We start from the raw sequence: 14,935 nt of genomic DNA on the forward strand, positions 1-14,935 counted from the left end.
AACTTCAGCTTCATCTAAATGCTTCTCGTCCGCTGCAGCTGCACGAGGGTCTGTTATGTAGCGCAGTGTTTCACAATGACTTCTCCTTACTTCATGCAGAGCAGGACTCTTGTCACTCGGAGTGGAAATCAATCTGCTGGCTGCAAACCTGCGGCATCTCTGGGCTCCAAACTCACCAAGAGACGGAGGAATGTGGATCCAGTTTCCTCTGTGGCAGTGAAGGTGGAGGTGGAGGAGGCGAGGATCTCTGAGCTGAGACCCTCCTCGGCCCCCTTATCAACGGGTAATGTTGCACACAGCTGCGTACAGACACTGGTAAAAACACTGTGTAGAAACGAACGGACCATCACACATTCAACTAGTTACTAGCTGACTGTTACGCCTGCGCAGAGACTAGGAAAGTTGTCAGTATTGTTTTTGATTTGCTCACTGTACACAGCACTGATACATCTTAACAGGGACTGGCATCACTGCCACCAATGTACAAGTATAACTGAGCAAGGCAAGCTGCCTCCAAGGCTGCTGCAGACTATATCTCACCTACCAACAACCCTCCAGGGGACATGCATCATACAATGATATTTAGACCAGTGGTTCCCACCCCGGGGTTTTGGGGTTGCAAGACAAATCTAAAGTAACATGAGATGCACCAGCAGACAGTGCTTTGATTTAAGGGGCATCAAGCTAAACAGGTTGGGAACCACTTAGACCAAAGTGTCTTTGGGTTTGTGGCAAGATTTTGTGGAAAGATCCTGTCCTACTTGCACTGTGCACAAAGTGACATACACAATAAAATGCTTTTCCCACTTGGGTATGAGAGAACTTGACTGGCCTGCACAGAGCCCTGACCTCAACCCCATCCAACACCTTTGAAATGAATTGGAATTCCAAAATGTGAGCCAGGCCGTGTCGCCTAACATCAGTGCCACTAATGCCGAATGGGAGTAAATCCCTGCTCCCAGGTTCCAGGATGTAGTAGGAAGCTTTGCCAGACAACTGGAGGTTCTTACAGCAGAATAGTAATGCCCACGGTTTTGGATGAGATGGTCAATGAGGTGTGCACATGCTTTGTTTGATCGTGTGTTGAATTTAGTTATTAATGCAGACGTACTGTATCCCTATGCTGGGTAAGGCATTTCTCACTCTCTCTTCTCTGTGCTCATTCAGGAGTGTGCCATGAACTCCTCCTCCAACAGCCCACTGTGCAGCCAAAAACAGAAACAGACACTGTCCCGCTGTCTTCACACAGCCGCAGGAGGAGACAGCTGAAGGTGGAATATGACCAGGATGACAGTGTTTCACAGGTTAAGACAGAACACTGGGAACCCCCTGACTGGAAGAAACAGTTAGGATTCATTCGTGAGATGAGGAGTGGCCGAGATGCACCTGTAGATAACATGGGGGCAGAGAAATGCTATGACACAGAAGCCCCTGCACATGTAGGTGTGGTTTAGATTTTTCCATAAGTCTGCGTAAGTAAATAGGTCAGATTAATCCCCCTGCTATTTCCGCTGTCTGCGCAGGTGAGACGGTTCCAGGTGCTGGTGTCACTCATGCTGTCCAGTCAGACCAAAGACCAGGTGACGGCAGCAGCTATGCAGAAGCTCCGAGCACACGGCTGCACTGTGGAAAATGTGCTCAGCACTGACGATGAAACACTAGGAAAACTCATCTACCCTGTCGGCTTCTGGAGGGTGACACAGAATAACTCTCTGTCCTTTTATGTGTTACGTCACTACACTACATGAAATCAGTTCCACCTTCACACCCTCTTTCATTCATTCATTCATCCATGCTCTGCACCTGAATGAATTCTCTCCTTTTCTAGAATAAAGTGAAGTATCTGAAGCTGACATCAGCCATGCTGCAGAGCGAGTTTGGAGGGGACATCCCAAACAGCGTGGAGGGACTGGTCCGCCTCCCAGGAGTTGGACCCAAGATGGCTCACCTAGCTATGGACATCGCCTGGGACCAGGTGTCAGGAATAGGTAGGGACACGCTGCTCAAAACACTGGAATAAAATAAATGTCTAGTGATGTCTAACAAGGCAGAGAGAATTCACATAGATGGAGACTGAACTTCAGGCTGCAAGTCAGTCAGTAATTATCAAGTTTTCTTTGGCAGATGAGTCTTGTTGCTTATATATATGTGGAGAAACTTTCCTGGCAGGAAAAAATATATTTTCAGAGGAGGTCATGTCAGAATGCTTCACTCTCTGCTATTGTACCACAGTGTTATGGACACTGGCAAATATTACAGGATTAATACAGCATTTTCATATTAATGTAGGAAGGTAAGATTTGCTTTACTTGTTTGCATGTTTATTTTTAGTAACAATTTAGAAAAAACAGAAATCAGAAGTCCTCTTATTACGTTTTGCTGGAGAACTCTTGCCTACACTACTACTACTACTAGATTAGCAACTGAGGAAACAGGTGATTAGTTTGTCAACTAATTGATTGTTTTGTCTATAAAATGTCAGAAAACAGAAACAAATGCCTTTCACAGGTTTCCTAAAGCCCAAGGTAATGTCTTCAAATAGCTTGGTTTGTGTGACCAGGAGGCCCAAACCCAACAGAAACATAAACATAGAACAAAGAAAAACAGAAAATTCTTACAGTGAATTAACTTGTTGAAGTAACGTTTGGTGGTTTGGTTCAAAAAGTGATTTGAATTATTAATCTACAATCAGTATAAGTATGGTTGGTAATGTTTCTTCAAGGAATTTGAGGTTGATAAAGGTGCAGTGTAAAAAAAAAGTAAGATTAAATGTGTGCTGCCTGCTTTAATTGATGGTACTGATCTTTTTTGTAGGTGTGGACACACATGTGCATCGGATCTCTAATAGGCTGGGCTGGCTCAGGAAGCCAACTAAGAACCCAGAGGAAACACGCAAGGCCCTGGAAGGAGTGGTTGCCCAGGTAACAGCATGACTAATAATTCACTACTGACCTGTGCAACCTGATTAGCAGGGACCAACAAATTGATTGATTGAAAAGATCTGAATCATCAAGATTGACCCAGAAACATATGGCACATCGCTGACTTTGGTGACTGACAGGAACTTGTCACAGTATGATGATGTGTTCACAGACAGGTGACAAGACAGTCAGAAATGTCTGTACCTCCCAGTAATGTCATATGAAAAGTAGCATCTAACCAAAACACTATACTACTCTCATTGTCTCTGTTTTCTGATGTCGCAAGCAACTAAAACAAAAAAGTTGAGATAAAGTATTATTACACTACCAAAGCGACTGATAAAATGAGTATTGTGAAGCATTTAGCACCTGGATTTGGTTGTCCTGCCTCTGAATTGTTAAAAAAAATAAATTAACGCAGGTTTAAAGTCGCCTTGAGATGTTCCTCTCACACTCTTTTGCAGGGAGCTGTGGAGTGAGATTAACTGGCTGCTGGTGGGTTTTGGACAGCAGGTTTGTCTGCCCGTTAACCCTCTGTGCTCAGTGTGTCTGAACCAGCACAGCTGTCCGTCTGCACACAAGAGCTCTCCTACAAAGAGACCTAAAGCTGGATCCCCACGCTCTCCAAGCCCAACGCCTTCATTTAAAACTGAACGTGAAAAGGAATCTGCTGTTAGAGATCAGAGGACAAAGAGGGAGTCACTGCCCACTCCTGTTTCCCCTGCCATGCAGAGAAGGAGGCCAAAAGCCAAGGTTAACCACTGAGTCAGTCATCACTTAAGGTTTTCTCTGATCTGTGACCAGATGTTGGACACAAAGACACATATACACCGAAAACATGCATATACACTAAACACTGTGAATATTGTTAATTTACATTTGATATGAAATTAAATATTTTTGTACTGTTAATACTTTTCTACCAAATAAAAAATGTATGTACTTAAACTGGATGTAAAGGTGAGTTTGCCTGTTGCATATTTAGAGAAATATAACAAACAAAAACTTAAAAACAATGTTATTTCAGTGCATCTACATTAAAACCACTTCTGTTAGTGTTGTATGCACATATTAGTATTTCAATATCTGAGTCCTCTATAAATACTGTACCTGGAAATGTACTTAAAATTAAACTTAAACAAAATACACAACATAGAAATACACTAAAAGACAGTAGTTACTCTCCATAATTTCTTTCTCATGAAAACTGGTCGTATTTATCAATTTAGTTATTTGGCTGCCCTAAACTGGGCAAGATGTGATACATTAAGTGTGTCAGCATTACATGGTACTACTCAGCAGCACTGCTTAAAGGATACATTCACAGTTTTTCATGCCTGTCTTAAAACAACATCCAGGTGCCCATATGAACACTAGAACAGGTTTTGCTTGCTGTAGTCATTCAACCTGTTCTTACTAGCCATTAAAACACCCCTTTCTAATGCACTTCCAATGTAAGTGATGGGGGACAAAACGCATAGTCCTCATTCAGCGCATTTTACAAAGTTTATTTCAAGTAAATATTAAAATTGATTATTGATTGTTTTTAAAGCTGACTGTTGTTTTAAGACAGCCTTGAAAATTGGGAACCTATCTTTTGAATTGTGAATACTTTGTTATGTAATAGTTCTGAAGTTTTTCTTGAACAATGGCATGATTATGCAGAGCTGATACTTGTTTGACATAATACTTCTCCATAGAGTGACAGACATGTTATAGCAGAAAAGCACAGAAGTAATTAATAACAATAAGGAATGCATCCTATTAGGTGCGCCTGCTCCAGGGCACCTGGTATTGTGCATGTTGGCTGACAGCCATGGCTTACTGGGACACTTAAATGGAACAGAGCCATTGTTAATGTTATTAGTTTCACCTATTAGCTACCACAAAATGTCTTGTACAAAGAATTCCGACGATGGACTCAAGCCTCTGTAAAGACATTAGACGTTTTAATTTAGCTATTTTAATATTTCAGCTGCTTGGTTTTTAATCTGTCATAATGCTGACTGAGCATTCACACTGACAAAGTTACACACATTTGCAATGAGCTGCCAGGTACTATTGGCCTTTAAGCAGCTACCCATCTATATGGATCTAATGCAGGCCTCAAGGGTACATCAGGAGTGTTGAGGATTACTGTCACATAAATCCAACTGTAGAGCAGCCAAACTGCCGTCTTCACAAATATTTGCCTCATGCATGTCTCATCTTTCCTGATCTGAATATCAAGAACACACGCCCAGTTGCCCTGAATTACATGAGCTACTCCTTTTAAAATAGATAAATGAGTGTACACCTGTGCTACCACACCACAAGGACACGGAAAGCTTATATTTCATGAAACATTAAATCCCCTTTTACGCAACAGTCCCATCATTGATCTCCAGTGGAGATAGGGATAGAGGGCGGATAAGGAAGCTTTCCGTTCTCAGGTCACAGTCAGTCTGGTTTCACCTCCACCTCCTGGGGGAAGCTTCTGTCTCTCCAAAGGGGCTGTAACAGGAGCGAATGACCTTGGTATTTCATTGTTGGGTACTTGTTGATTTCAGGCGCACCTTGGCTGCCCTCTGTCAACTTATTTCATCACCAAACAAATTATATTTCTTTGTAGCTACTCTTGCAGGTAACAATTCTCTGCCAGCACAGCGCGGCTGAGGCGAGTCGTCAGGTGTGCGCTGGGTGGGTGGGTGGGGGGCGTTATGGCATCTGTTGTTGACGCCTCCTCACTCTCTCACCGGGTCGGACAGGAGGACACAAGCCCAGCTGACGAGGAGAATTAAGTGTTGCGTGCGAGGAGCAGCTTTCTAATCTCTGATCTCTTGGATTATTCCTCCGATGGACGGGACTTAGCCCCCGTCCGTGGTTTTTTGGCCACTATTTTACGCACACTGCGCGCCGACTTTGTGCGGCCATACTTGCGCCCTTGGCCATTTGCATGATGGATTAAACACTCATTAGTTTTAGCCTGGTTTTTGGTCTGTGCTCTCTGAACAATTGTGAATTATTAATGGACTCTCATCATGCTAAATGATGATGATGTTTTGGTCACTGGAGCGCGCAGCCGTACGTTGGATTAAGAGCCACACACTTTCCACAGCTCTTGGACCTCGCACCTGTCTATTCCCCTGAGACACTTTGACCTGTTTTCCTCCTATTGACGCGCTGGGATGGAGAGTGAGCTGAGACCCAGGCTCTGTTTCTTGACCAAAGGAGAGCGCGGCTATGGGTTTCACCTGCACGGTGAACGGAATAAAGGCGGACAGTTCATCCGTAAAGTGGAGCCCGGCTCCTCTGCTGACCTGGCTGGGCTGAAACCAGGAGACCGGGTAGTGGAGGTGAACGGGGAGAATGTGGAGAACGAAACGCACCATCAAGTGAGTGATGGCTCAATAAATACATTTGAAAAATCAGAGGTGTGTGCCTGTGTGGTGGAGAGAAGTCAGGAGAGGAACATCAACTCTCTGAGGCGCAAACAATGAGTTCTATACCTGTTAGACCACTTTTTCCTTTGCCTGAGGACGGGGGGGGGGGGCTACTAAAATGGGTCAGTGTGAGCTTTGTGTAATGGGAATCACTGGGTGTCTTTGTCTTGCTATGTGCAGGTTGGTTCAGGATGAACAACAGGCACCAAATAACACCACACTGATCATTTTTTAATTTATCTTAATCCTCCTCTCTGCAGGTGGTGAATCGTATCAGAGAGGTGTCACACCGCACCAGGCTGCTGGTGGTGGACAGAGACACGGATGACTTCCTCCGCAGCTGTGGCCTGGCCTGCACAGAGGAGCTGGCCATCGAGATGGGGACCCTCTCCCTGCGCCCCTCGCCCTTTCCCACCCCGTCCTCCTCTCCCATACCCAGAGAGAACTCGCCCCTGTCGCCCAAACCCAACCACATGCACTCATTTCACCCTCCTGCCAGCAGACTCGCCTGCTCACACTGCCGCACAAGACAAGGTCAAGAGGTCCTCAGTGACTTCAAGCACAGCAACTGATGCAGAGGTAAGGGTTGAGATCAATTCTGGGGTTGTAATGGTCAGTTGGTCACTGAAGCTGCCAGCAGTGAACCAGTGTGTTACTGTGTTCAGGCTGTGTGTGACACTGAGCGTACACTCTTTAACCTGATGTCTGTCGAGCACTAATCTGGATCTGTGCTTGGCCGGCCTGTTGGCTGGATTCACAGGAGTGCTTTTAGAAAGAGTCTGGTGACTTCTCTCAACAGGTGGCACCAAAAAACTCAGGACAGAAACAGGCTCCTGGTATTCCAACACAGACTTCAAGTGCACTGAAGAGGAGAAGTGAGAAAACAACAAGGCACTTACCTGGGGTGGCAAGAACAAATCTCTATTTTGTGGCTTTATTTATTATTCACTGTTTTACTCAGCTGGACAGAGTTAATACCTACACAGCATGGACACAAAACATCACACAATCCCTTTTCCTCTGGTCAAAAGTTAAGCTGTAAAGTCCATTGTAGTGCATACATGTTGAAGAGGGATTCTGCAGAGAATAAACAAATTAAATTGCGAATGATTGAATAAAACAGTGACTAAAATAGCATAATCACAGCAGGTTTAAAAGGATTTCTCAACTCTTCACCACCACAGTGTGACAGTGGATTTAATTGTCCTGTTGTTAGGCTTTCCTGTCACTCAAACATCTACTCCGCTATAATCTGAACCCACTGTTTCATCCATTTACAAGCCACTGTAGTTTCTAAGAGGTGTGAATATTTAAAGTACATATTGTATTCAAGAGAGTTGTCTCTTTGTGCATACTGAGATTCAACACCTCACACAATCAGCTGTAGAGCTGTTCCCACCTGACCACAGACAGCAGAGACAAAACACAAAACCCTGCTCAGCTGACTGTGTTTCCTGCAAAAACACTATAAGCATTGTTTAGTCAAACTGAAAGATCACTTTGGAAAGATAGTGTGAGAGAGAGTGTATGCACCAGGTGGAAGTGTAAACCACATGTTCACTTCACTGAGAGTTATGTTTGCCTTAAAACTATGTTCCCTCTGTTTTGTATACAGAGCCATAAAGAGATAAAGAGTTACAAAAACAGTCTGGTCTTTAATCTGACAAGTTAGAATCTCAGACTCTTATTTTGATAGTTGGCTCTGTCGAGGCAGTGCTCTGAGGGCTTTGTAGCTGACAACAGACTGCATCTGATTGTCCTACATGAGTTCAGATTTTATCACTCATCTTGTCTGTTCGACTTTAGTTTGAGTGACTTTTGACAAAACAGACTTTGAGTGTCTGCAGGGAGGAAAGAACACAGACAAGGAGGGATCAGATTTGAAGATAGCAATGTTGCACAATCAAACACTTTGCATGGGTATTGTAATCTAGTTTATTTTGGGCTTGGGGCACATAATCTCTCTCTCTCCTGCTGTGGGACATAACACACCTCTGACACCTTAAAATAAAGGGATCAGCTGTAGTTAGAAACCTTGGTATGCTCGCCAGACATCACTGTGACGTCTGGCTGCAGAAATAAGCGGGAACTGGCTTTCAGAGATTGAGCTCAGTGTTTGGGCTCCAAACAAAGTGGACCAGGATCCTTAGGACCAGCAGCTCACGTCAAACTGCCATCTGTTTAGCCCATAGGCAGGGTAAATACAGGCTACCCCTTGGCTGGCCATCAAGGATCTCTTTCTCAGTTTTGGTAAAAGGTTCAGATAAAACAACGTCATATGCAACATCAGCAGCACCTGTATGACTCAGCACTATCTATTACATCATCACCAACTGTGGCCCCAACTATAAGCTGACCTCCTTGACCAAAACTTAACTTTGAATGTTTTACAGATGTATTTTTTATTACAAGGCTGTTCTGATTAATTTCATTATATTGTGCAGATGTTAATATTGTTCACCTCCTCTGCATGGAGTAACATGGGTCCATAGAATACACCACCCAGAAGGGCAGATGTTTTTTTTTTCTTCCTCTTCTAAAAATTATTTCTATTGTTACAAAGTCTCTATGAGGGCATGAATTATGCTCTTAGCTATTAATCTATCTGACAAAATGAAGGCCTTAATATGCCTTTTCTCCTTGCTCTGCCAACAGTAAAATTGTCTAAAGAACAAGTCTGTTTGGTGATATGTTTTTCATCTAAGAGCACCTTAAGGTACCCTGGATTTACTGCAGTTCCCTTGCCTCTGCCATTAATTTTAGACTTTTTGTCACCCGCTAAACCTATTACAATGTACTGATCACACATCAAATGATGGCATCACTTTCTAGACCTTTTCAGTGAGGAGCATGTGAGTGATTATTTTAGGCCTCTAATTCAGCAGCTCTGATTAGGGAGCCATTATGCCATATTAATCCCAGGCTGCCACCATTGCAGCCTTGTACTTTTCATGCACTTGCATATCAGACAAGTTGCACACACTCATATACACACATATAGTCTCTTTCTCATCTCTTCATTTGTGCGCCTTGCATCTTGTGACTGACATTCACATCATTGTACATGTAAATACAGACACAGTTTCATTGTTGCATGATGTTATTTTGGCAGCAGACACTTACGTAACAACAATGTTGGCTGCTCTCACAGCCACGCAGCAGTCTGATACAGTCATACACACTTAACTTACACACATCAAAACCCTTCCACTAACTTCCATGTATACAGTTGATTTCTTCAAATGTTTATAGGAAGGATTTTTATATATCCTGTTAAATTTGTAGTGTTTATTTCAGTTATCTATGAATTCTAGGGACCATTCTACAAAAGAGATTAAGACAGAGAGCAGGTTTTTGTAATAGCATTTAAAGTGTTGGCTCATTGATTAACAACTGTCTCAATTAATCAATTCATTGATTGGTCTATAAAATATTGAAAAATGGAAACAGTAAATGTAGGTATTTTTGCTTGATTAATCGGTCACCAGAAGAGTAGTCTATCATTTTTTGTCAATCAAGCAACATGGAACATGGACTGCAACATGGAAAAACTGTATCTAAGGGGGGAAAAAACACTTAGGTCCACAAATAGATCAGCTCAGATATTTCCAGGTCAGCATGGTTTGCAGCCTGTGTGTGTGTGTGTGTGTGTGTGTGTGTGTGTGTGTGTGTGTGTGTGTGTGTGTGTGTGAGACCAAAATACTGGACCCCACAAATTTAAATGGCTATTTGAGGGTTATCACTTAGGTTTGGAGTTCTAAGTTAGACATTCAGTTGAGATGGTGGAGGTTAGGGTGAGGGGGTAAGGAAAGTATGATGCCACTAGTGGGGCCCCTCAAAGATATGTGTACATGGATATGTGTGTCTGTGTCAATTAATTTGGGTCGACATGGTAAATATAGTAAACAGGCCAGCAATATAAACAGAGATGTTTTAAACCAGTAGGAGACATGGTGACCCATCACCACAGCAACCTGACCTGTCACCATGGTGATCTGTCACCAAGGTGTTTTGGTCCATTACTACAGCTTGCACTGTGGCTGATGGACAGAGACAACCCCATGGGTGCTCTCGCCTCATCTGTGTGTCTTGTGTGTGTGTTTGCACATGGAGTCTTTCTTGATGGAGCAGAAAGAACAGAGAGATCTGTCAGAAAGCCCTCAGGTCAACTTATCCATGAAGGCACAGTCAGAGCAGTGGGACTAGGCAGTCACTATCCTTGACTACCCCCATGGACTTAATGCATGGCCCAGGCACAGAACACACACACACAGCCAGCATGTACCTAGTAGTCGGAGCATAGGTTCAGTCAGGCGGGTGAGTCATGTAATGTGTCAACTCTTGTCATTGATCATTAGGCTCAGTCTTAATGTCTCTCAGCCTGATCCACTTAGCCCTCTCTGCTTAGCTCTGAGACCACTGGCTCATCCCAGCAGCCACTTTCTCCTGATTAACTCATAGTACAGCCACACCAATAAACACTGAGTAACCAGTTTAATAGGTGCACCTGTAGAAGAATATCTTTCCTATGTCAGTTTATTTTTTACAACATGGCAAATGCATGCAGAATTAAACATACATTACAATGGACAAATCTCAGGAATTTTGTTTTAGATTGATTTATATCTAGAGCATCTGAATACCACATTCTCTCGTGTTTTGTTGTTGTTGTTTTCTCATCTTTTGTTTCTGTCTTATCTCCTATCATAGCTGCAGGTGGAGCCCTCACCAGAGCCAACAGTTGACCTCCTACCCCGACTATGTCACCTGGTGAAAGGGGAGCACGGCTATGGCTTCAACCTGCACAGCGATAAAACGAAGCGTGGACAGTTTGTACGTTCTGTGGACCCCGGCTCAGCTGCTGAGAGCGCAGACATCCGGCCCGGAGACAGACTAGTGGAGGTAGTGGAGGATCTGGCCGACAGTTTAGTCGTTACATGTAAACATTTTAGGGAATTGGTGGGAAAAACAGCAGCACCACTCCCCGTATTAATCAGGTCTGTGCACTGATTTGAGGTGTGATTGGATCAGAGCAGATTAGCTGGACTCAAGCTTAGAGTGGGCGGGAGAGAGAGGTCTTGTTTAAAGAGGAAAAACAAGGAAAGACGACATGGGATAATCTTGAATGGAGGTGTAGAGGAGTGGATGGTGTTTCTGTGTCTTTTTTTATGAGAAAACAGAGAAAACATATGCATGCCCACATGTGTGTCACAGGCTTGAAGATATGAGCAAGATTTTGTTTCCATTTCCATCTGTATGAGCTGTACAGTTAATGTTGTGTGGAGACGGGAATGGAATTCATGCAAATCACTTCCCTTCTACTCACACAGATTCTATCTGTTTTTCATCTTTTAGACAAAATACTGTACCTCCTGCTCATCATGTTGTGTTATGGCTAATCTCTAATCTTTGCCCTGTCTCCTGTCTGTCTCATTAGGGCTCTCATTTATTTTCTCTGCATCCTTTCCTTCCTTCATCTTCACTTTACTCCACTCTTATGTCACCTTTTTCTCTGACTCAGGTGAATGGAGTGAACATAGAGGGCCTGAGGCACTCAGAGGTGGTGGCCCTCATAAGAGAAGGAGGGGGGGAGGTCCACCTCCTCATGGTCGACCAGGCGACGGACGAGCTCTTCCACAGACTGGGGATCACACCCACCACCAGCCATGTCAAAGGTACACAGTACACACACATAAAGACAGATACACACAACCCTTTTTACTCTTTTGCTTAATGTTGTGTTTTCTGTTTTCTCGCAGAGGTCTATGTGGACGAATCAGCCACAGAAAGTGCCCCACCCACCCCTTCTCCTACCACTGAACTCCCCACCACAGATCCACCGATCATAAATGTCACGCTGACAGACTCCCCGATCACAAAGATGTCTCCAAAACCTCGCGCTAATGGGAGCTCAGCGTCCCAGTCTTCTAGAAGTTCCACCACCCAGTCAGAAATCAGCAGCTCAGACATGAGCATCCAGGTGAGCAAGGAGGTGCAGGTGTGTGTGTGTGTGTGTGTGTGTGTGTGTGTGTGTGTTTGAGATAGAAATGATGTAGGAAGCCAACAAAACAGTCATGAAATATGAAGCTGTTGACTGTGTGCATTGTAGGTTCCTGATGAGGACGACAGGCGTGTTTCAGACCCTTTCATGGACAGTGGCCTGCGTCTGAGTCCTACAGCTGCTGAGGCTAAACAGAAGGCCCTCGCCGGCCGCAGAAAGAAGAGAGCGCCCCCCATGGACTGGAGCAAGAAACAAGAGATCTTTAGCAACTTCTGACCCAAGAATGCATGGAGAACAAAACAGAAGGAGCACAAGAATGGCATAGAGTGAGGAATGATATTATGATTCCTCACTGTTGATACTGTAATCAAAAGTACAATACCTCCATCTTGCAGAGGCAAAGGAAAGAGTGATGAGAGTCTGGTAGTAACTTTATAGTGATCTTAAATTCTGTTCTGTGTAATAACATATTGCAATAGATCAAATAGTATTCTCTAGACACTCACTTTACAGTATCTGTAAGGACAAGAACATGTGTGGATCTGTAACCTTCACAACAGACTGTGCAGAGCAACGGCATTAATGACTGGCAGACCATCAGCTGAGAGACTTGTCAGTTGAAATGGTCAATATACAGTGTTTCTCCTTATTAAAGCATAGTCATTTCTGAGCCATGAGTAGTGATTAGGAGTCCACAGCCTCTATGCACTCTTGCTTGAGGATCAGTGATTATTATCAGCATTTGGCCATATATGCTGTAGATATGCTTTTCCTGCTGTAACTTCTGTAGTTTTTTTTTTTTTTTTTAAAGTAAGAGTTTCATGTCTTTTCAGTTTACCATGAGCTCATCAACCTGCAGTAGTTGTCTCAATATTAATGTTTTGTAATGTAGCATACACCTTGAACTGTAAATACAGATGATACGGGAGAGGCTAAGTTATGATGTTTGTTTGATCACCTCAGTGCTTCTCATAAAGGTCAGTGATCTCTGAAAATATTTAAAAGGCAAATTGTTGACTAGATAGAAAGAACTGTGCACCTTCCTCTGATCACTTCTTGTAGCTTTTTGAGGATTTTTTCTCTCAAATGTGCTTGATGGTTGAAATGTGAAATAAACTTTCAGAATATGTGTAAATTGCCAGAACAGAATGTCAGTTATGATGTGGCTGAGCATTTCTATGATGGTCCAGTGCTCAATTATGTTTTGGCATATCACTGGGCCGTGCATCAGGATGTGTTCTCATGAATCTACAGGGCTGTCTGACACACGGCATAATTCCAATCAAAACTTTTCTATTTCCTTATTGGACGTAACGCGCCTTTAAAGCATCCAAGTGTCATCCTCTTTGATTCAGCTTTTCTTGGATAACAATGACCTGGATGACTGAAACATGCAGACTTCTGTGAATTCTACACTGACAAAGCAAGAAACACACAGTTGGCGGCATGACCCAGCCTTACATCTATATTGTATCTGCTCAGGTGATATTGTATCACTACAGCCTGTAGTGGGGAAGCTTTGTTTCCCCCCTCTGGCAGTGAGAGTAATTACACAAATACTGTTGTGAGCTTAAGACACTACCAACAGATTATTTTTTAGATTCTGTCATGCATCTTACCAAAGAAAGAAAAGAACATGGTTTCACTAAGACTTGGTGCTACTTGATTCTTGTCAACATGCTGAGTACATCTGTTTGTTAGTGACCTGCCATAAAAAAAAAAAAATGTAAGATCTCACCTAAGGTGAGAATTATAGTGATATGGATACAGAGTCACAGAAATGAGGAGGACTCAACTCAGGGATTTTCCTGTACACTCTGCTCCAGCTCCACCCAAAGCTTCAGGGTAAACAAGTAATATCAAGGTAGGTATGATAAGGTGATCTGCACTGTAACAGAGGCCAGTAATTACATTGAGATGAGTCAGATTTCTGTCAGACTTGCAGCTCATTTGCATTGCGTATGTAGCCTCACAGTATTAGCATTATGTGTGTGAAGGTAAGAATTTAGCAGGTTGGTTTGGTTCTTTAGATCTCTTCATTAGAGATTTGCACATTGAAAAGCAATCACAGAATACAGACTGCAGCACTGTGGAGTCTGGGCAGTCTGTCACTGCCTCTTTCACACACACACACACACACAGATCCTGGTAACTCTTCACACTCTTGTCACTCACAACCCATGAAGTGACCTCCTCCACTCCAGACTGACATGTTATCAAACACACACTGAGCTAATCAGTTAGTCCAGAGGTCCTGTGAAGATGATCTGGGTACAGCATCAAATTTCAAAATGTGGATGCAGGTGATGATCCAGGTGTAGTGTCTGTTAAGTGTGTGTGTGAGAGAGTTTTTACATGTTGACATACATATAGTCAAATCCCAGAGGTCAAATGTAACTCTATTCAATTAAACTCATATTAACCACGAGGGTGTGTATACCAACCTGCCATCCTCTGACAAAAGACATCAGACTGGCAACTCTAGCACCCAGCCTTCAGCATGCACAACATGATTTATTTCAGGAATCCATAATCCGGCTGGATTTTCAAGAGATTTTACACACATAAACTATAAATCATATAACAGACTC

General features: G+C 43.2%; 2 protein-coding genes across 2 annotated transcripts; both read left to right on the forward strand.

The window, feature by feature from the left end:
* On the forward strand, window positions 1–3,894 carry nthl1 (nth-like DNA glycosylase 1). The gene is given in 7 exon segments (XM_018664650.2): window positions 1–283; window positions 1,168–1,439; window positions 1,524–1,694; window positions 1,829–1,988; window positions 2,815–2,906; window positions 2,908–2,921; window positions 3,386–3,894. Coding segments are annotated over 7 exon segments (1,275 nt in total). The 5' UTR covers window positions 1–18; the 3' UTR covers window positions 3,687–3,894.
* Window positions 3,895–5,380: 1,486 nt separating this feature from the next.
* On the forward strand, window positions 5,381–13,479 carry LOC108875583 (Na(+)/H(+) exchange regulatory cofactor NHE-RF2). Its single transcript, XM_018664594.2, is given in 7 exon segments — window positions 5,381–6,295; window positions 6,604–6,840; window positions 6,842–6,922; window positions 11,054–11,245; window positions 11,865–12,018; window positions 12,103–12,323; window positions 12,453–13,479. Coding segments are annotated over 7 exon segments (1,260 nt in total). The 5' UTR covers window positions 5,381–6,088; the 3' UTR covers window positions 12,621–13,479.
* The last annotated feature ends 1,456 nt before the right edge of the window (window positions 13,480–14,935 follow it).

The sequence above is a fragment of the Lates calcarifer genome, linkage group LG5 (assembly GCF_001640805.2).
Source record: "Lates calcarifer isolate ASB-BC8 linkage group LG5, TLL_Latcal_v3, whole genome shotgun sequence".
Taxonomy (NCBI): Eukaryota; Metazoa; Chordata; class Actinopteri; family Centropomidae; genus Lates; species Lates calcarifer.